Source organism: Pelodiscus sinensis, chromosome 2 (assembly GCF_052426305.1).
Source record: "Pelodiscus sinensis isolate ZL-2025 chromosome 2, ASM5242630v1, whole genome shotgun sequence".
Classification (NCBI taxonomy): Eukaryota; Metazoa; Chordata; order Testudines; family Trionychidae; genus Pelodiscus; species Pelodiscus sinensis.
Window position 1 is genome coordinate 201,471,007 of NC_143053.1, and position 21,996 is coordinate 201,493,002.

General features: G+C 42.9%; 1 protein-coding gene across 3 annotated transcripts in view; it reads left to right on the forward strand.

Annotated features, from left to right (window-relative positions):
• Positions 1-2,980: 2,980 nt before the first annotated feature.
• TRA2A (transformer 2 alpha homolog) overlaps positions 2,981-21,996 on the forward strand; it is a 45,262-nt gene continuing 26,246 nt past the window's right edge. The window contains exons 1-2 of one of the 3 annotated variants that reach the window (XM_075922209.2): positions 2,981-3,157; positions 18,797-18,930. In XM_075922209.2, coding sequence (XP_075778324.1) covers positions 3,122-3,157; positions 18,797-18,930 — 170 coding nt within the window. In that variant the 5' untranslated portion in view covers positions 2,981-3,121. The remainder of the gene's footprint in view (positions 3,158-18,796; positions 18,931-21,996) is intronic. The other 2 variants (XM_075922207.2, XM_075922208.2) reach the window with 2 other exon arrangements.

The following is a 21,996-nucleotide window of genomic DNA, read 5'->3' on the forward strand; positions in this document are numbered from 1 at the left end:
ACATCGAACCGTTGATCACTACCCGCTGGGCCCAGCCTTCTAGCCATCTTTCTATCCATCTTACCGTCCATTTATCCAATCCGCATTCCCTTAACTTGCTGGCAAGAATATTGTGGGAGACCGTATCAAAAGCCTTGCTAAAGTCAAGGTATATAACATCCACTGACTTTCCCATGTCCACTGAGCCAGTTACCTCATCATAGAAGCTAATCAGATTGGTCAAGCACGACTTGCCCTTTGTGAATCCATGCTGACTATTCCTGATCACTTTCCTCTCATTCAAGTGTCTCAAAATGGATTCCTTTATGATCCCTTCCATGATTTTTCCAGGAACCGAGGTAAGACTGACCGGCCTATAGTTCCCTGGATCGTCCTTCTTCCCTTTTTTGAAGATGGGCACTACATTTGCCTTTTTCCAATCATCTGGGATTTCGCCCGATCTCCACGACTTTTCAAAGATAATGGCCAAAGGCTCCTCAATGACATTTGCCAACTCCTTCAGTACCCTTGGGTGCATTAAGTCTGGACCCATGGATTTGTGTACGTTTAGTTTTTCTAAATAGTTCCTAACCTGTTCTTTACCCACCAAGGGCTGTCCATCTTCTTCCCATCTTGCGTCGCTTAGCACAGAAGTCCAGGAGCCGACCTTGTCCGTGAATACAGAGGCAAAGAAAGCATTGAGTACTTCAGCTTTCCCCACATCCTCTGTCACTAGGTTACCTCCTTCATCCATTAGGGACTGCACACCCTCTCTGATCACCTTCTTCTTGTTGACATGCCTGTAGAAACCTTTCTTGTTATCCTTCACATCCTTAGCCAGTCGCAACTCCATTTGCGCTTTCGCCTTCCTGATAACCCCCCGACATTCTCGAACTATACATTTAAGCTCCTCCCTAGTCATTTGTCCAAGTTTCCACTTTCTGTAAGCTTCCTTTTTGTGCTTAAGTACACCAAGGATTTCCCCTGTAAGCCAATCCGGTCTCCTACCAGGTTTGCCTCTCTTGCTACGTGTCGGGATGGTTTCTTTCTGTGCCTTCAATAAGGCTTCTTTAAAATACTGCCAGCTGTCCTGGACTCCTTTCCCCTTCATGTTAACATCCCAGGGGATTCTTTCCATCAGATCTCTGAGGGAGTCAAAGTCTGCTTTTTTGAAGTCCAAGGTGTGTATTTTACTACTCTCTTTCCTTCCTTTGGTCAGGATCCTGAAATCTACCATCTCATGATCACTGCTTCCCAGGTTGTCACCCACCTCTACGTCCCCTATTAGTTCCTCCCTGTTTGTGAGGAGAAGGTCAAGCTGTGCACGGCCCCTGGTCGGATCCTTCAGCACTTGTACCAAGAAGTTATCCCCAACATTCTCCAAAAACTTCCTGGATTGCCTGTGTACTGCCGTATTGGTTTCCCAACAGATGTCAGGGTGATTAAAGTCCCCCATGAGAACCAGGGCCTGCGATCTGGAAGCTTCGCTCAGTTGTTCGAAGAAAGCCTCATCTACCTCATCCACCTGGTTCGGTGGCCTGTAGCAGACACCAACCACAACATCACTGCTGTTTGCTCCTTTAAACCTGACCCATAGACTTTCAACAAGTTTTTCTCCCTCTTTATACTGGAGTTCAGAGCAATCATAGTGCTCTCTTACATATAGTGCAACTCCTCCTCCTTTTCTCCCCTGCCTATTCTTCCTGAACAATCTATACCCTTCCATGACAGCGCTCCAGTCATGCGAGTCATCCCACCAAGTCTCTGTTATCCCAATTAAATCATATTTCTTGGCCTGGGCCAGGGCCTCCAGTTCTTCCTGCTTGTTGCCCAGGCTTCTCGCATTAGTGTACAAACACCTCAGGTAACCAGTTGATTGCCCTATCTTCTCCATTCGAAACTGGGGTCCTCCTTTCTCGCTCCTTGCTCTATGCATTTCTTCCCGGTATCTGACTTTCCCACTCCCCTCAGGGTTTTGGTCACCGTCCCCCGACGAACCTAGTTTAAAGCCCTCCTCACTAGGTTCGCAAGCCTGCCCGCGAAGATGCTCCTTCCTCTCTTCGTTAGGTGGATCCCATCTCTTCCTAACAATCCTTCCGCCCGGAACAGAGTCCCATGGTCGAAGAAACCAAAGCCCTCTCTGCGACACCAGCTGCGCAACCACGCATTTACGTCCTCAATTCGACGATCCCTGCCCAGTCCTTTCCCTTCAACAGGGAGGATGGACGAGAACACCACTTGCGCTCCAAAGTCTTGGATCCTTCTTCCCAGTGCTACATAATCCGCAGCAACCCGCTCAAGGTCATTCTTGGCCGTATCATTCGTTCCTACATGGAGAAGCAGGAAGGGGTAGCGATCTGAAGGTTTGATCAGCTTGCTAAGCCTCTCAGTGACATCCCGAATGCGAGCTCCCGGTAAGCAGCACACCTCTCGAGATTCCAGGTCCGGACGGCAGAGGGATGGCTCAGTCCCTCTTAGGAGGGAGTCCCCGACCACCACCACCCGTCGTTTCCTTTTGGGGGTGGTGGCCGTGGAACCCCCATCCCTAGGACTACGCATCCCATGCCTTTCAGTAGATGGTGCTCCCTTCTGGTTTCATACACACCAGTGCACGTTCAGGGGGGCTTGTACACACCACTGTGGGCGGAGGGGGGATTATACACACTGTTGGGTGCTGTGTGAAGGGGGCTCGTGATGCTATGGGCTCTGTCTGTGTACGTGTGTAGAGGGGTCCTACACATGGGTGCGTGTAGTGGAGGGAGGCGGTTTATAGCGGGTGTGTGTGTGTGTGTGTGTGTGTATTTGGGGACTGCACACACGAGTCCCCTGGTGGCAAACACTGTGAGCTGCGCGCCGCTAAGGAGACGGGGTAAATGAGGACAGAGCCCGCCCCCGCCGAAGAGCGGGCCGGGACCGCGCCCTCTCCTCCCCCGCCCGCACAGCGGCCCAGTCCCGGCGGCGGCGTCTCCTTTGTGATTGGCGGGGCGGTCCCGCCCCCCGCGCAGTGTCGGGCGCAGAGGCGGCCGAGGCGCCATTTTGCGCTGCTGTCGCTGCCTGCTGGACGGCTCCGGAGGCTGTGCGGGGAGGGAGGCCGCTACCCGGGGCTCACGTCCCAGTTCGCTGAGCCGCAGCCACCGCCACCATGAGCGACGTGGAGGAGAATAACTTCGAGGGGAGGGTGAGTGGCGACCCCGCCCGGGCTGTGCTGGGGGGGAGGCCGGCCCGGCCCTCCAGGGCGTGAGTGGGGGGAAGGAGGAGCGCGTCTTGTCGGCTGCCCGGGTGGCGCAGCAGCGTCTCACTAAGATGGCTCCCGCTAACTCTCCCCCGCCTGGCGGGCTCTGCGCTGAGCCGCTCTCCGAGCCCCCCCCCCCCCCCCCATGCCCAACACCTTCCCTCTCTCCTCGCCGCCTCGCCACGGTTCCTTCGCTGGGGAGCTGGCGCCGCCGCTCTCCCTCCTCGATGCGGGCGGTGAGCCCCGCTGCCTGCCGGTCTCTCTTCCTGGCAGCGCGGAGCCCTTCGGTGGCTTCGAGCCCCGTTTGCCCGCCGCGAGCCCCCCGCTACACGAGAGCCCGCCCCTGGAGCCCCTCTACCCGGAACCCGGGCGTTGGAGGCGGGGTTGTGCCTGCCCTTGGGGCGCGGGGGATCCCGACGTGTCAGGGCGGGTCTAGTTGCGCTTTCTTTGGCGGGCAGTTAATGGCTCCGCCTGTGTGAGAGACGGGCAGTGTCACTGTCTGAGGAGCGTGGAGAATAACTTCTAGGGGAGGGTAAGTGGCGAGCCCGCCTGGCAAGCCGAGCCTTTCTCTTCCGATAGGCCGTGGATTTCCTATGAGCCAGACTCCCGATGTCACCGGGGGGGTGTCTCTCACTTTCTTGTATAGTTCACCGATGATCGTTTGTATTCCTGCTCTCCCACATGTGCCACATGCTGGGTGTGGTGGCCCTTGGCCTGTTTAGGCTGAGCGCTTCAATCACCCCTAATGGTTGCTGCAGTCTTTATGTACACGTGTGACTGGTCCCTATTCGTTTTAGTGATGAACAAAGGCAAGAATTCGAAACTGGAACTATTTGAAATATGGGACGGATGTTCATGTCCAAGTGGTTACTGCCCTCTTTCCATCCCTGTTTACCTATTTTATATTGTAGGAAACCTTTGGAGTCCTCTCAAGAGTTGCTCTTGAAGAGAACTTCAGAGGATTTGTATGACCTTTTCTGATGAACCAGAAAGAGCAGCTTTGCAGCAGCGTGATGCTGCCTAGAGAAATGACCAGTTAAATTCTGACAGTACATTGTTGTTTCAACAAGTGTGTCTACTGAAATAATGCTACTTGTGTAACTAAATAAAAATAATCCCTATGCTGGAAGCACCATACTCTGCTATACAGTTGGCTGCCATTTCCTCAGGTGAGGTAGACAAAAACAGTTCTGGTGTGGATTATTCTGGTGAAAGTCACAACTTGGGCTACAACAAACATGCTTACTTGTCAGTAATTCTTTACAGTTTATTACATTCTTGGAGTAGGAGCTTAACCATGAATTTTTATTATGTGAAATATATCTTCACATCAGTTTCTTTGGTTTAATATTCTTGTTAAGTTTCCTGGACAGATCCGTTGTTTTTGGGGAGATGGTAAAATTGATGAGCTTTAGATTTACTGTTTTCCACTGCCTGATGTTAAAAGGGGAGAATAACTTACAGTATTCAGAACCTGAGCATTTTTGAAGCTGGGCTTCTTGTGACTGCTGTTGCAGTTGATCCCACCTCTATTTTAGAGGGAAAAGTTTACTCGTCAGCATCAGCGTGTGCCATTAGTCTTACTTTAGTTCTTTTTGGAGTACCCACTTTATTTTCAGTGATGAAATTTCTTAAGCAGCAGTGTATTTTCCATTTTATGGTTTTCCATGCAGCTGAACACATGGCAGAGAAAATTAGTGATATGTTTACTTTGTTTTCTGTTCTGATATGCATGAACAGTCACAAACATTAATTCTTTTTTACACTATTTTTATCTGGTTTTCTTTTGTATAAATATTTTTATACAAAATAAAATCTATATATCTTGTTATCTGTGTCTTGCATTTTTGATTGTGAATGATTTTGAAGATTCATCTGCTGAACACTTTCCCAAATCCAACAAAAGTCAGTTAAAGTTAATTAAAATAACATTAAAGTATGGTGCTGCTTAGTTAAGTATGTGTTCTTCAGTATTTCAGCCCAACCAGCCAGCCATGCTTTAATTGTCATGTATCTTTGATGCATGTTTTTCTGAACATGTTATTGTGTTACAAAATTATGTGAATTGAGCTGAATTACCACAGTTGTGGATGTCATAAGTCTGGCTACAATAAAGTTACAGTAGTTTAAAAAATGTTGTGGACTAGATTAGAAAAATAATTTGATAGCTTTATCACTTTGCATTTGACAGCATTTTATGTACAGTCAGTTTAAATACTACTCTCCCTGTATAATCAGTAAGACTTTGTTTCTGGGAGTGTCTTACCTATACACATGGTAGGCTGGAACACATCCACTAAAGATAAATGTGGTTTGCAAAGCCACAAAATTGGGAAATCTTGGGGTAAGAATATAGGCCTACATAAGATCTAAGCTGAAGTAAACTGATTTTTTATGTTGATTGGATTTTAACAACATGAAGTCTGAGGCATTCAATCAGAAAAAAAATAGACCATGAGAGAGACTGTGTTAAAATTGTTATGGTCATGGAAATACCACTGTCACCTTATTGAACGCTTAGGTAAGTAATAGAAATTTTAAAAATGGTTAATTGAGCACGAGGTGCTGTAAAAAGGTTAGAGATGCTTAATCAAGTCAAGTAGTTAGGGAAAAATATGACCAAGTGAAATAAAAAAGTATGGTGCAGCCCTAAACCGCTTCTGCTGATTTTAGCTAAGGTCCAATAACCAACAGTGATATTATAGTGCATAAAAAATAAGATTTTCTAGCATTTGTCACAGTTTTCTTTAGCCTTCTGGAGACATACTATGATGGGAATGTGTCTCCAGAGCTTGAACTAGTAAACATGTTGGCCAATGCTTATAATTATTACTGATAGGATATAGAATATTATAGTTCATATATATTAGGTATGTGAACATGTACTCAAACGATCCTAACAGTTACACGCAGCTCTCTGCCTCTGTATCAGAGGCGGGCTTGGGGGAAGTGGGAACTGGTGTGTGTGGGAATCCGGATCCCCTCATGTACCAGCTTCTGAGGAGCCACCTGTGCCACACCTGCCCCTTCCCCCACTGCCTCTGGCAGGGTAGGGAAAGGAGGTATGAGCTTGCCCATGCCAATTGAAAGCCTGCTTCTGCCTGACCCCGGATGTGTAAACGTGTAACTGCTGTAAATGTCATTGATTACACGTTTACAAAAATAAAACATGTTTTAACATTCCTGATAGAAAATATGTGTGTTGGTTGGGGGGGGGGGGGGGGAATGTATTTATACTTGTATGGAAGCTGAGTTGTGACATATCTTATTAGGAAAATAATTTCCATCTCTTTGTATTTATTGCAATTGAAGCTATTTAAAATTATTTTGTTGAATAGATTCCAAGTTGATGCCTCTCTTAAAGGGTGACCTGGGGGAGGGGGGAAATCCTGGGTTTTTTTTTTTTTTTTTAATTAAAAGTGATGTACACCTTTGTTCTGAAAGACACTGGGGAGCTAGTGAAATGGTGACCCTACTAGAGCCAAGAGATGAAAGCTGAGCAATTTGAAAAGGATTTTTAATCAGAGTGACTAAAACTGTTGAATGCCTGATATTTTGGATAAATATATAAAGGCAGCCTTTATTAAGAGTAAATATTCTCACCTTTTCAGTGAAGGTGCTAATTGATCTTGCAAGCTACACAAAGACCTTCCCAAGAGAATATGGTGATGGTTACTAATTGCAATATTAAAACGAAGCCTTCCTTTTCCATCTTCCAGGTGATACCAGATTGTCAAGTGGATTTTTGTTGCCATATTCCTTATAAACCAATATTTCAGTCTGGTTTATACGTCTTTCCACTCATACCCTAGGCTAATGTATTCAGGAAAGGACTATTTCATTCTGGTAACTCCAGTTTGGCCTTGATTACCTTTGGTTCCTCACACTGTAAGTAAGATTGTTTGCCCTGTCTCAGGCAGAGAGGCCTTCCTTGTTTCAGGGAGTACTACTTCACTAGAAAGTTATCTATGTCTATATCTATGGTTTTATATATTATGTATGAGAAGACAACCGGAGTGAACAAATTGTAGTGATGTGGTTTTAATCTATTCCTTCTACTGCATAAGGGATGTTTTCAGTGTGAAATAAAGAATATGGGCCTAATCATCTTATGCAAAACTTGCGTGATTTAGTACTAAATTACAGAGAATTTAAACAAACTCTGAGTCTTCGTTTCCTTTGTGTTCAGCTTGTTGTCATTACCAACATGTTCTCTGCATCCAGTGATGTAGCTTCATAGTGAGGTTTTCCAAAGCAGTGTATAGACTAGGGATTGAAGAGACTAGTTGACTATCAGTAAGCAGAAGCTTATCAGATAGTTGACTAGGGATGTTATTAGTCGCTTCCTCCCCTTGCTACCTTTCTCTAGAGGCAGCAAAGGAGGGAGAGCAGGAGCTGGTGCTGGGGAGAGCCAGCTTAAAAGCCGGTTCCCCACAGCACTGTCTCTGTGGGTGGCAGGGGAGGTAGAGGCACAGTGAAAAGCGCATGAGCAGGGACTGAAGCAGTCTCTGCTTGCACTGCTTCTGTTGTGATTCTGCTTTTGAAATGTACAAGAGCCCCACTGCGGTTCTTGTACCTTTCAAAGGCTGGGGCCAGAGGAGTCCCCCACTAATGGGGCTCTTTTACATTTCTAAAGGAAGCTCTGTGCTCCCTGCAGGACTTCTGCTTTGAACTGCTACCGTTCAAAGGCGGAGGTGCCCTTATAGACTAATCAAATAGTCAATGGAAATCCCATCGACTATTCAATTAGTAAATGAATCTAAATTTAACATCCCTAGTATAGACTATATGCGAAGACAGTGTTTTTAACCTTTCCAGACTACTGTATCCTTTTCAAGAATATGATTTGTTTTGCAGACCTCACATTTCACCTCACTTGAAAACTACTTGCTTACAAAATTAGTGTCACAGCACACTAATGCTGAAAAATTGCTTACTTTCTAATTTTTACAGTATAATTATAGAATAGATTGGAATATAAATATTGTACTTACACTTTTAGCGTGATACTTGAAACTATTTTTCACTTGTAACTCTTATCTGAAGCCCAAGCCCTGCCACCTTGGGCTGAAGCATGTTACCCATGGCATGGGTCCCGACAGTTGCCCTGATTGCCACCCCCTACTACTGTCCCTGCACTTGTGACTCTTCATAACTCATTTCTTGACTATCCTTTCCCCTCCTTCTCCTGGGTCGAAACCCAGAGGCTGAGAAACATTGACCTAGATTAGTGGTCCCCAAACTTTGGAGGTTGCCGGGCACCAGGGGGCGTGGCTGTTCACCTGCTGGGCGCCAGGGTGCAGGGCCCCCCATATCAGCACGCCCGGGGGTGGGGCCACCTCCAAGCGCCGCGCGCCCAGGGCGGCCCCCCCCCCCCCAAGCGCCGCATGCCCGGGGCCGGCGCGCCCCCCCCCCCAAGCGCCGCATGCCCGGGGCCGGCGCCCCCCCCCCCAAGCGCCGCATGCCCGGGGCCGGCGCCCCCCCCCCCAAGCGCCGCATGCCCGGGGCCGGCGCGCCCCCCCCCCCAAGCGCCGCATGCCCGGGGCCGGCGCCCCCCCCCCCCCCCCCCCAAGCGCCGCACGCCTGGGGCCGGAGCTCCCCCCCAAGTGCCGCACGCCCGGGGCCGGCGCCTCCTCCAAGCGCCGCGCGCCCAGAGCGCGGGCGGCCAATTCGCAGCGCTCCCCGGGGCAGGCGCTCACTGTGCACCATGCGCCCGGGGCCAGCTGCGGCACCATGCATGCGCTACGTGCCCAGGGCCAGGCCAGCCCTGAGCACTTGGCAGGCGCACACGAATGCCCCCGTGGGCGCCATGGCGCCCGCGTGCACCATGTCGGGGACCACTGATCTAGATCAGTGTTTCCTAAATAGTGCTCCGCCAAACCCCGGGATTCTGTCAAGTGAAAGTAAGGGTTCCACGAGAATTCCTAATCCTTTTTTAACTTTTAATATACTTTTTGTTTGTTTTCAAAGAGGTGAATATACTTCTATTTGTTATTTCACCCTGAAAACTTCCTATACTCAGCAGGGGGAATACGTTAAAAGCACATTACTACCATTTACTCAGCTCCTGTAGTCTTCTCATACATAACCAATAAAACCATTCATTTAGACATATATAACTGGGATTCTTTTCCTAAAATGATATCTTCAGAAGTTGTTTACCTTACTAGTCAAATAGCGACAGATTGTATGTTGTAAGAATTAGTATTCAGTTTTTCACCAGGTCAAAGTAGTAGTAGTCAAATCTTTTCTCATCTTCATGTCAGTGCCTTGGGATTTTTAATTGACATCTCTCCCTACTCGATACAAACCCTAATATTGGCCACAATTCAATAAAGTGCTTAATTGCGTATGTAGCTTTTAGTTCACGAGCAGTGTCATTTGAAGTCAATGTAGTTAGTTACATGCTTAAGTACTTTCCTGGATTAGGGAAGTGGAAGTGTAACCATTTACACGGTTAACTGTTAATGTGCATGGTTACAGGCAGACTCCTTTGTGCATGGTTACAGGCAGACACCAGTGTGTGGTGGGGAGCCACCTGTTGCCGGCGTGTAAATGTGTAACGGCTGAAAATTTCAGTGGTTACATGTTTACTTAAAAATAATTTCATTAACATCCCTATGCTGGATCAGATAAATTGTGAAAGGAATCGCAGCAAACTGCCTGGAAGAATGTTCTGTCTCAGTAGATGCCAGATACTCCTCCAAGAATTTTAGAGGATGGCAATGTGGACATACTCTGTTGCAGCGTTTGGCGTTGGCATGGCAATGTGGACATACTCTGTTGCAGCGTTTGGCGTTGGCAATGGCAGTTTTCACATATGGGTAGTCGCACAGCTCTTTGAGAAATGCTCTGATAATCCCATGGTCTGAGTTTGAGTATGAAAAAGGAAGATAACATTTTTTATTAATTTGGTGTCTGCATATTGTTTTTCTGTTTGTTCCTGATGTTGGTAGTTCCTAGATGACTATCCATGCTAGGAATGTAAGCGAGTAGTTGACTACCGGATAAGCTTACCCAATAAGTTTACGCTAAAGGCTAATAAGCTTAAGCAAATTCCTCTGTATCAGAGGCAGCAAGGTGAGGTGAAATGGGAGCTGGCTTGAAAGCCAGTTCCTCTAAGCACCATCTCTGCAATAATGCTTGTCCTTCCACAGCAGTGTGTGTGTGTGTGTGTGTGTGTGTGTGTGTGTGTGTTTGGGGGGGGGATAAAGGAGGTTGCTGCAAAGCAACCTCTGACTGTGCACCCGGCTCCTCCTACATTTAAACTGCAGAGCCACAGCAGGGGTAGTTCCTGGACTGTGTGAGCCTAGACAGAGCATCTTCCCTTATCAACTAATTGTGTAGTAGATACAATTTGTATTGACAACATGATTGTTCAGTTACCCGCCTCTTAACATCTTTTAATACATGCCACTGTAGCCAGTAGGACTGTGATGTTTCCAAAAATTAGATTTGTTCCTACCTTTTTTACCTGATAGAGGAGTACTCATTTAGCTCCAGTTAATTTTTTTGAACACTAGGTAGTAAGGGCTTTCTATTGATAATCAAGTAACTCTTGAACAATGTGAGTTGAATGTTTCAGTATTTTTTTACCATATAATTGGCAAATTTCCTTTGTTGGCAGCTGTTCATCTTGCTCCTGTATATGTTGCATTTTCATTTAAAAAAAGAGTAGTCCTGTGGCACCTTAGAGACTAAAAAAATATATATAGTATCATAAGCTTTCATGAGCACACTTCTTCAGATGAGATGATCTCTGAAGTGGGTTTTGCCCACAAAAGCTCATGATACTATACATATATTTTTAGTCTCTAAGGTGTCACAGAATTACTTGTGGGTTTTTTAAGTTAAAGACTAACACAGCTATCCCTCTGAGATTTTTAAATATGTTGAAATACTTGTATGTAAACAACTTGATTTACCCATATCATTATTATAGGATTTGCATTCTTATATTTTGATATTTTTTAAGCTCTTCATAGAATATGGGGTAAATAGCCTTTAAGAAATGGGCTTCGTTTAGAGCAAAGTTATCCATATTCTGTAGCAAGGCATTCCAGTTGATCCCTGAGTTAATAATTGTGACTGAAGGGACTTTTCTAACTGATGTTATCCTGTAGAACAGGGGTGTCCAAACTTTTTTCAAAGAGGGCCAGATTTGATTAAGTGAACATGCGTGAGGGCCGACCATTTTGCCTGACATTCTTTGAACCATTAAAATTAAATGCAAATTAACTATGCAAAGCTTATTGCAAACGGCATACTTTTCATTTCGTCACATGGATGACAAATCTAAACTGGTGTTAAATCACTCTGCCTTTCATATCTGAAGGCCAGACGAAAAAAAAATCCAGGAAGCTGAAATATATGTCAGGAACATTGTAAAGTATAGTACATATTATTGGTAATAAAGGTTGTCTGTCAACTTTTAAGTTCAAAAAATATGAACAGGAACATAACACCAAGTATACATGTTGTGTCCAAATATATTTATAACTGATTTAGACCAACTGACATTAACTGAGATTTTACAATGTATTCATCTCAATACATATGGATTTGTTGGGGGCCATAAAAGATAGATATTGCCAAATTACCTGTGGGGCCGTATTAAACCGGAACACGGGCCGCAATTGGCCCGCGGGCCGGACTTTGGACATGCCTGCTGTAGAAGTTTTATCTAACTCTACAGGCTCAGGCTGCTGTCAAAATCCACAAAACCCCTTTTCTGGTCATGTCGCTTTTTATTTTTCCTTTCCCGTTCTCGCATTTCAAAGGCAGAAGCCCCACCAGTTCCCCGCTATGCCCCTGCCCATTCCCGTCAAGCATGTTGCTGGGGGAAACTGGCTTTTAAGATTCCCCCTCTCCCCCCCCCTCCCCCCGCCTCTCTCTGATAGAGGCAGCAAGTGTGTGTGGAGGGGGGGAATGCAACTAGTTGAGTCATTAATTGACTATTTGATAAGCGTATGCTTATCAGATGGTCGAGAGTCGCTTACATCCCTAACCAGACCCTTGATGTTTATCCCTCAACTGATTTGGGGTGATATCCAGCAAGTGATGCAAGCTACACCCTTGTATTTACCCCTGTCTTTTGTCTAGCACTGAGCATGTTGCTACTCCCCAGCAATAACAAAAAAAATCCTCTCACGATACTACTCCAGGCTGTGGTACTCCTTTTTCCTGGCTAAGTAAGAACAGCATTGTGTATTATCAGAACTGTCAGTCTTTGCTACTTATGCTTGTACTAGGAAAAGACTTTTGAGAATAGTAACATGTGTAAGACTGGTTCAGTGGAAGTTTTAAGTGTGGTTGGGATGGTGAAGGTAGAATTTACAAGACTTTTCATCAAATTAAAATCCTAATGTATATGAAACTCTTATAAGTAAAGTGACTACATAGAAGTCTGATTTTTTTTCTTTGTTCTACATATAATATCTGGGGGTGAGGGGGGGGTTAATCAAGGCAAACATACTGAAATTTGTTATGGGGCTATTCTGAGACCTAGCCATAACGAAGTTTCATAGAATTAATTTTCCTCCCCTATTCTTCTCTTCATGCACACACTACTATTTCTGGTTTTATCTTTTTTAATGTCGTATCTCAGAAGTGGGGTTCTTAGAATGAGCTTGTCAAACGAATATCCAACACACTTTGGAGATGTTTGGGTGGAAAGTGAGGGGGTGTAAGTACACTTTTCTCAAGACTTGGATATGTACTGGCTTAAGCAGCAGTCAGATATGAGTCCACATCTTTATTTTAAGGAAATAAAGGGGTACAGATCACAGCTAGAGGATTCTCTGCATCTTGGGGTCTTCAAAGTATTTGAAGGCTTCAATATCTGATATGTAAGTGAGAGGATTATTCTGGGAGGGGTAGGTGAGATTCTGTGGCCTGCACTGTGCAGGGGGTCAGACTAGATGATCATAATGGTCCCTTCTGACCTTAAAGTCTATCAATCCTTAGTGTAAATAGAAATCAGTGTAGGCAGTCAAGTATCAAAGGGGTATCCGTGTTAGTCTGGATCTGCAAAAGCGACAGAGTCCTGTAGCACCTTACAGACTAACAGATGTATTGGAGCATAAGCTTTCGTGGGCAAAGACCCACTTCGTCAGATGTACCGCTATGGGCACCCACATGGCCCCACAATATGCCAATATCTTTATGGCTGACCTGGAACGCTTCCTCAGCTCTTGTCCACTCACACCCCTTCTCCACCTATGCTACATTGATGACATCTTCATCATCTGGACCCATCGGAAGGAAACTCTGGAAGAATTCCACCATGATTTCAACAGCTTCCACCTCACCATCAACCTCAGCCTGGACCAGTCTACACGGGAGGTCCATTTCCTGGACACCATGGTACAAATAAGTGACGGTCACATAAACACCACCCTATGCCGAAAACCTACTGACCGCTATGTCTCCAGCTTCCATCCCGGACACACCACACGATCCATTGTCTACAGCCAAGCACTGAGGTACAACCGCATTTGCTCCAACCCCTCAGACAGAGACCAACAGCTACAAGGTCTTCAACAAGCATTCTTGAAACTACTATACGCACACAAGGAAATAAGGAAACAGATCGACAGAGTCAGACGTGTACCCAGTAGCCTCATGCTGCGGTACAAGCCCAACAAAGAAACCAACAGAACACCATTGGCCATCACCTACAGTTCTCATCTAAAATCTCTCAACGCATCGTCAGTGATCTACAGCCCATCCTGGACAATGATCCCTCATTTTCTCAGGCCTTGGGAGTCCTCTCTCACAGACAGCCCGCCAACCTGAAGCAAGTTCTCACCAGATCAGTCACACCATCACTGGTTCATTCACCTGCACATCTACCAATGTAATATACGCCATCGTGTAACAGCAGTGCCCCTCTGCTATATACATTGGCCAAACTAGACAGTCCCTATGCAAAAGAATAAACTGACACAAATCAGATATTAGGAATGGCAATATACAAAAACCTGTGGGAGAACACTTCAATCTCCCTGGACACTTAATAGCAGATTTAAAAGTAGCTATCCTGCAGCAAAAAAACTTCAGGACCAGACTTCAGAGAGAAACTGCTGAGCTGCAGTTCACCTGCAAATTTGACACCGTCAGCTCAGGATTAAACAAAGACTGTGAATGGCTGGCCAACTACAAAAGCAGTTTCTCCTCTCTTGGTGTTCACACCTCCAGATCAACTGCTAGAAGTGGGCCTCATCCTTCCTGATTGAATTTACCTCATTATCTCTAGCCTGATTCTTGCCTGCATATTTATACCTGCCTCTGGAAATTTCCACTACATGAATCTGACGAAGTGGTTCTTGGCCCACGAAAGTTTATGCTCCAATACGTCTGTTAGTCTATAAGGTGCTACAGGACTCCTTGTCGCTAGTGTCGGTAGTGTTGGCTCTGCAAGGTGGCGACATGAAATTAGGATTTGTTGTCATGAATGTGGATGAAAGGGGAAAATGTAAACCAAGTTAGGGAGGTGAGAATGGACATGTTGGTGTTTCCATCACTTCTGTATGACCAGTTGAATAATTGATTGCTTAAATGTAAACAAGTCCTTGTTTTTGGTGTGCTTTTTATAATTATGACCTAGTAGCTGCATAGACAATTCAGATCATGCTGGGAGACTTTTTTCCTGTCTATTAAAAATTGTGTGTTAAGGAAAAAGTCTTACTTTCCAGGACAGGGATTATATTGTAGGACAACACAGAATGGGGCTTGTGGCTTATATCCATCCTATAAAATGCTTGTGTAAGAAATCACTATGTTCTGTTTGTGTTGTATATGGCAAAACTTTAAAGATACCACATTGGTTTTGGGGGATGAAAAAGAGTGGTTAGGGAAAGAGGATAACAATGGTGAGATCTCTGGGAAGAAATCCTTCCCAACAGAAGATTTCATTCCATATTATGTAGCTCACCAGGGATTGAAAATCTGATCTAGTTCAGCAAAAGGCCGCAGGTAGGAAGAATTTATCTTAAATCCATTATACAGATTCTTTCAATACTTTTTTCGAAGTTCTGTGGGAGTGATGTTCTATGTTGCATCAGAAAACTGACTGTGAATGAAATTTCATGTTGATAAATGTAAAGTATTTTTCCCCAATGTGCATTAATCTCAACTATACATACAAAATGATGGGGACTAATTTAGCTATAACTAAGTAGAGAGATCTTGGGAGTCGTTGTGGATACTTCTCTGAAAACATCCACTCGTGCAGCAACAGTCAAAACAAACTGATTGTTAGGAATCATTTAAAAAGGGATAGAGAATAAGACAGAAAACATCTTATTGCCTCTATATAAAACCATGTTATTCCCACATCTTGAATACTGCATACAGATGTGGTTTCCTCATCTCAAAAAAGATATATTGGTGTTGGAAAAGGTTCAGAAAAGGGCAACAGAAATTATTAGGGGTTTTGAACGGGTCCCATATGAAGAGAGATTAAAAAGACTGGGACTTTTCAGTTTAGAAAAGATGAGACTAGTGTGGAGATGTGATGGAGTTCTATACAATCATGACTGGTATGGAAAAAGTGAATAAGGAAAAGTTATTTGTCCCATAATATTAAGAACTCTAGGGGTCACCAAATGAAATGAATAGGGAGCAGATGAATACAAAACTAAAGACAAGGACATTAACAGGGTTCAAGGAAGAACTAGATACATTCATGGAGGTTGGGTCCATCAATAGCTATTAACTAGGATGGGTAGGAATGGTGTCCCTAGCTTCTGTCAGAGGCTAGGAATGGGTGACAGGAGAAGGGATTACTTGATGATTCCTTGTTTTGTTCACTCCTTCTGGGGCATCTGGCATTGGCCACTGTCAGACAGGATGTAGGGCTAGATGAACCTTTAGTCTCACCCAGTATGGCTGTTCTTACGTTCTAATGCCTGTCACTGACATCCAATATGCAACAGATCATAGCTGTCTCCCCAGCTGCAATCCATATCTCAAGTTGTTATTAATTTGAAGAGATTTGAGACTTGTAAGGACCAGTTTCTCTCTGCCACTTGAAAATTGAAACAGTTTAACTGTCTTGTTAGTTTAACCTGTTCTAGCTGCACACAAATAATTTATAAAAAAGTAAAACAAATGGATGACAATTTGACATGAAATGAGGTGGTGTTTCCTTTAAAATATTCAGCAGACACATTGATGTTAATTTGGCACTAATTAGAAAACTTGCTGGCAATGTCAGCAGAATTTTTAAGTTAGAATTGGTAGGAATACTGAATTAAAACCTCTTATGCCAGAGGTGTCATAATATATTGCCTATGGGTCACACCTGGCCCCCAAGAAACTGTGACCCATAGGACACATTGAGGTAGCTTTTAAGTTTTCTAATTGATTCTGCATAATCATACCTGTAGAGAAAACCTTTAAAATGTGAACAGTGTAATTAATGCAGTGGTGCTTTCCTGAGTGTGTGGATAGTCTGAAACAGGGACTCAAAGGAAGAACTTCCTTCCCCTTTTTAATTTGATTGATATGTCAGTTTAATTGCTGGTCACTTTTAATGAGTAAGGCAGTGGGAATGATTTCTGTAAGGTTTAGGAATTGCTTCAGGGAATAAAGTTATAGAGGAATGAATAGAAGGAGTCTCAAAGACAATGAAAGGACAGAGAAATAGAGTAGAGAGAATAGGAAAGGAAGAATAGTTGTGAGCCTAAAAGGGAGTGTGTTTCCAGAGGGCTCTCTGGATGTATGAATAAAGCATGGAATAGCATAAGGTTTGCTAATACATAAATCTACCATCTTCTCTTGATCTCTGTAAAAGCTTCACATGGGCATCAGAGGACATTGTGTTGCATATTGTGGGGAGTATGTAGTCCTTAATTTATACTATGTTCCATAGGTCATAAATAAATAGCAGTCTGAATGTAGCTGACCCTTCCTTCTCTTCTTGTAGAGGTATTGGGGAAGCTTGCTAAGGTTGCATCTTATGAGGCTCAGTAGATAATTTTAACATCTATTTCTACTAATCTTGTCATTTTAGTACTTATGAAAAAACAAGGGAAACTCTCCTTAAAGGAGAAAAGGCACTAAGAACTTCATAGTGTTCTCTGCAGAATGAGAGATGGATTTGTAAATGGGCCGTAAGATTAGAAGATGAAGAAACAGAGTTAGTAAAGCAAAATGTAACAAAAGGAAAACAATATTGAAGGTGGGGGAAGGCTTGCTATGCTTTCATGTTTAAATTTTATTTGTGCATATTTAATACATTTCCAGATGTAAACATTTATAGTTAGCAAATTTAACCCATGTTGCCAAGCTCCCCAATATTGTAGAAAAAAAGTCCTAGCCTGCTCTGTTTGCTTGTTTTCCTGATTATTTCTCATGTGTGTGTTTATATAAGTAAAAATGGCCCTTATTGGGTTGCTTTGTACTAGAATAGTCATTTTACTTTAAGTATGAGATTAGTGTTCAAGGAAAATAGAATAACAGTAAGGAGAAGAAAATAATTAGAGAATCTCTAACTTGAGGTTTCGTTTGGGCCCTGTACATATCTATGTACATGACAGATATTTTTTTGAGTGGGAAAGCTCTACTTTAATGTTCTAGTGAACTAATATGGCTTAAGAAAGCTTATAAGACTAGCATTTGAGAGATTTAATATCAAAGTGCAAATTTCATATTTATGAAAAATCCGCATTTTGCACCAGAACATCTTAATATTTGTGCAAATTACTTTTTAGTACATGCCTGTATATTGTAGAAGTTCTAAAACTAAGGATAATTATAGAATTTGAAAGGGGAGGAGGGCAGCTTTGAAACTTTTAGAGAAAATCAGTAAACTCATTGTCAGAACCTAGAAATAATACAACTTTAAAGATTTTTTTTAATTGTTTTTATAACATAGTTACTTGCACTTTACCTGCTGGCTTTTCAATTTTGGTAGATAACATTCTGAACTCCAGCAGAGTTTTATAATCCCTAGTGCTTAAATATACTAAATGTTCTTTTTCCATTAAGGTTAATGTTCGTGAAGAGATTGAAGAGTTTTTTCCAAGAATGTGGAAGATAAATCAAGATAAAAGAAGGCTAATGAAAAGTATTAAAGATCAGAAAATTAAAATTGAATGGGGGAAAAAATTGAACAGAAGATTGGTCAGATAGAAGCACTTGAATGTTTTTTTTAAGGCTATAATGAATTGTTTGAATTGGGGAAGAATACACGAAGTATGAAAAATGAAAAACTCAATGAAGAATGAAGAAAAGTAGAAAGCAAGAGTGAAGTAGAATTAAAAGAATCTGGAAGAATGAATGGGTCCTAGGTTAAGTAAATGTATGGTTTATGTTCCAGTGTCTGTATGATCAAGTTGTAGATGAATTTGCATGATTACTTAGTTAATAGAGAATTGGTGATCTGGTTCAAGTAGGGAATTATTTGAGGAAAGCATACAGTATTAACAGTGGGTTAACAGACTGAAAATTGTTCTGGAGGGAGTCGTCTAACCATTTGTCTTTCAGGAGCAATCAAATAATATAATTACGGTACTTTAAATGTTAGGAGCTAGGCATTTATGTGACCAGTACCATTTGTAATACTATCTTTTTTGTTAGGAGTCTCGCTCCCAGTCAAAATCTCCAGCTGGGAGTCCTGCTCGTGTAAAATCGGAGAGCAGGTCAGGATCTCGTAGTCCGTCGAGGGCTTCCAAACATTCTGAATCGCACTCCCGGTCAAGATCAAAATCCAGGTATGTACTGAATTTGATAAACATTAATTCTGTATCGTGTATCCGTGGGTATGATGTAAGAAAGCTAGAGCTTCTGATTTTCACTTTTGACCAAGAAACGCATTAAAACATCGCAATACTGAAATTTTTTACACCCAATAAATAGCAGAAAAACACCAGAAATTTATCTGAAGCCTTGGCTACAGAAAGCAGTAATGTAGACCATTGTTCCCAATTTTACTTGGCCACGGAAATCTTTTAAACTTGAAAGAATTTTGTAGAACCCCTAATAACAGTCTTATATATGGAGTTGAAAAAGTAGACCACTGAGAGTGAGTACGAGGATTTACAGTGGTATATAGCAGGCGATCGCACTACTGATTGCACATGCAGCGTTGAGTAGTGACATGGTCCTCACTCTCTGGATTAGCTGGCATACACAGGGACACTTATCTTGGCAAACACAAATGAAAATTGTTTTCAATAAAATTCATAAATGCTTAAATATTAGGGTTTTTTAAAAGATCAGAAAAGGTCATCACATCCTGTTTTTCTTGTTTGGTAAGTGGACTTTTGCAAAGTAGCCTATCAAAATGATTGCTTAATTCCCTGAAACATTCAGGAACTTTGCTCATTTTTGGCTGGTCAGATTCAAGCAGCGTAATCCATTTAACAGGACTTACCAGTGCATGCAGATTTTGGACCCGTACCCAAAATACATCTTCATCCAGGAGTGAATTCCTGGTACGTTTGCTCAATTTAGTCTCTAAATCTTCATGGACAGCAAGGCATTTTAAGACATTATTTTATTTTAATAAGCTTTTCAAACAATATAAAATGGAACTCCACCTAGTTTTAACTGGCAATTTAAGTGCACAAGTTTGATTTTTCTCTTTTTGAAATGCAGTAAAATGAGCCTGTAAAACTTGCAATTTGTTAATTTCCTTCACAGTAGTTTTACAGGTAGCTTCAGTTTCTTGAACAGATTTTAAGTTACTGATGTCACCAATTAACAAATTTAGTATATGAGTAGCACAAGTGTACATAGCAATGTGATTGTATTTTTTGGTAAGCATTGATAAGGATTTCACCATTGCTGTGGCATTATCAGTGACAATGGCACCAAATTTTTCAGTGCCTGTTTCTGTCATTATTTCTTCCATACAGAATGCCATATATTCAGCAATATGGCGTTCAACATCGGTTGCCACTGTCTTGTAAAACACTGGTTGGGGTGTTATAATAAAATTTATAACAGATTCATTTCTTCGGTTGCTCCAAGTATCACACTGCAGTTCAAGAGAAGAGACTTCAGCAATTTTTTATTTTATAAGCACATCAATACGTTGATATTCAGCTCCCAAAAGTTTTAGAAAGTGTGTACCTGGATGGGATCTTGTAAGATGTTCTTAATTTTTGCATGAAAGTAATCCAGTCTTCATTTTCAACTAGTGAAAGAGGCGATCTCAATGAGAATATAGTTTGTGCAAAAAATTCATCCAAAACTTTGTGTTCAGTTTCGTTCATAGAATCAAAGTTGCGACTTACAGAGTGACACACCTTGGCTGAACTAGATGTGGAAGGTGGTTATGTAAGTTCACTACCACTATCACAGTGTTTAGATGTTGATGGTTGAGGTGATGTGCTTCTGGACTCTGAGAATTTTGTTTCCTTTTCCTTGATGTAAGCAGGAGTCTTCAAACAGTTGGAAATATGCTTTCTCATCCTTGTCGCATTTCTGATGTATTCAGCCTTTCAGTACTTACTTTCATATAACACTTTGTCTTCAACTGTTCTATGAAGGAAATAATCCCACACATCACTTTTAGGCTTAGTTCTTCTTTTCATACTGATGAAAACACAATTACATCTTTCACAAAAGAGAATAAATGTGTTATTGCCTCTTTATATACTTTTTGTGGTGCTTCCAGAAAGTTCCATAACAGTCAGAATTCCTGACTCATGAATGTTCTAGAAAGTTCCATAACATTCTGGAACGTTCTATAATGTTCTCAAACTATCTTGAATGATCAAGAAAGCTCTTTAACATTCAGGGTGTTCTAAAAGTTTAATTCAGTATATTATTTCAAGAGGAATTAAAGCGTTAGAAAAATCTCAACAATTCTTGGGAAATAATGTTTGGAGAATATTCTCAGAATATTCTCATTCTCGGAGAATATTCTCACCTCATGTCACTACTCACCCCTGATCTAAAGGGAAAGGGCACTCTAGTCTCATTTGAGGTCTTAAAGTGCTATTGTAGTTCAAGTAATGTTAACTTAAGTAGAACAGTTGCTCAAAGTTAATTTTCATGCCATTTCCCCCCAAAAATCTTGGGATAATCAAGCCAGAGAAAATGCTTGGTTCCAAAGAAAATTGGTTCTGAAATTAGTTTAATTATTGTAAGGAATGAAGATTTTTGTTTAGATGACGTGGTGGGTTTTTTTTTTTTTTTTTTTTTTTTTTTTGAGACGTTGGGTATTTACAAAACTGAACTGAATTAAGGATGTTAAATATTGGTTAATTCAATAGTCAGTTAGCCTCATGAATTCTCATTGGTTACTCAACTATTCTATGGGCCCCAGAGGCAAGGCCAAGCAGCCTGAGGAGCCTCCTGCCAGTCTGCTTCTGCCTCCATATCAGAGGCAACAGTGCAGGGTGCCAGGTGGGAACTGGTCCACAAGGGGAGCCTTTTTAAAAACCAGCCCGTCTGGAGTGGGGAAGGGGAGTAGATTGAGCTCCTGGACCAAGCACAAGCCGGAACTGAGCTGGGCTGCCTACCTACCTGGCTCCAAATACGCTTTAAATGCAGAGCCGCAATGGGGGTAGGTCCCGGACCCAGCACAAGCCAGAACTGAGCTGGGCAGCTGGCCAGCCTGCTAAAAAATTTATTGGTGCGGGGAGAAGGGGAAATGTGTTTAGTCTATAGCCGTGGTCACCAACCCGTCGCTCGCGAGCTACTGGTCGATCTCGAGGCCTCGACCAGTTGCTCGCGAGGCGTCCTGTCAGCCCAGCCCCCATTTCCCTCCCACCCCCCAGAAACCCCACTACTTACCTCAAGAGAAGACGGAGGTAGTGTCGGCTTCC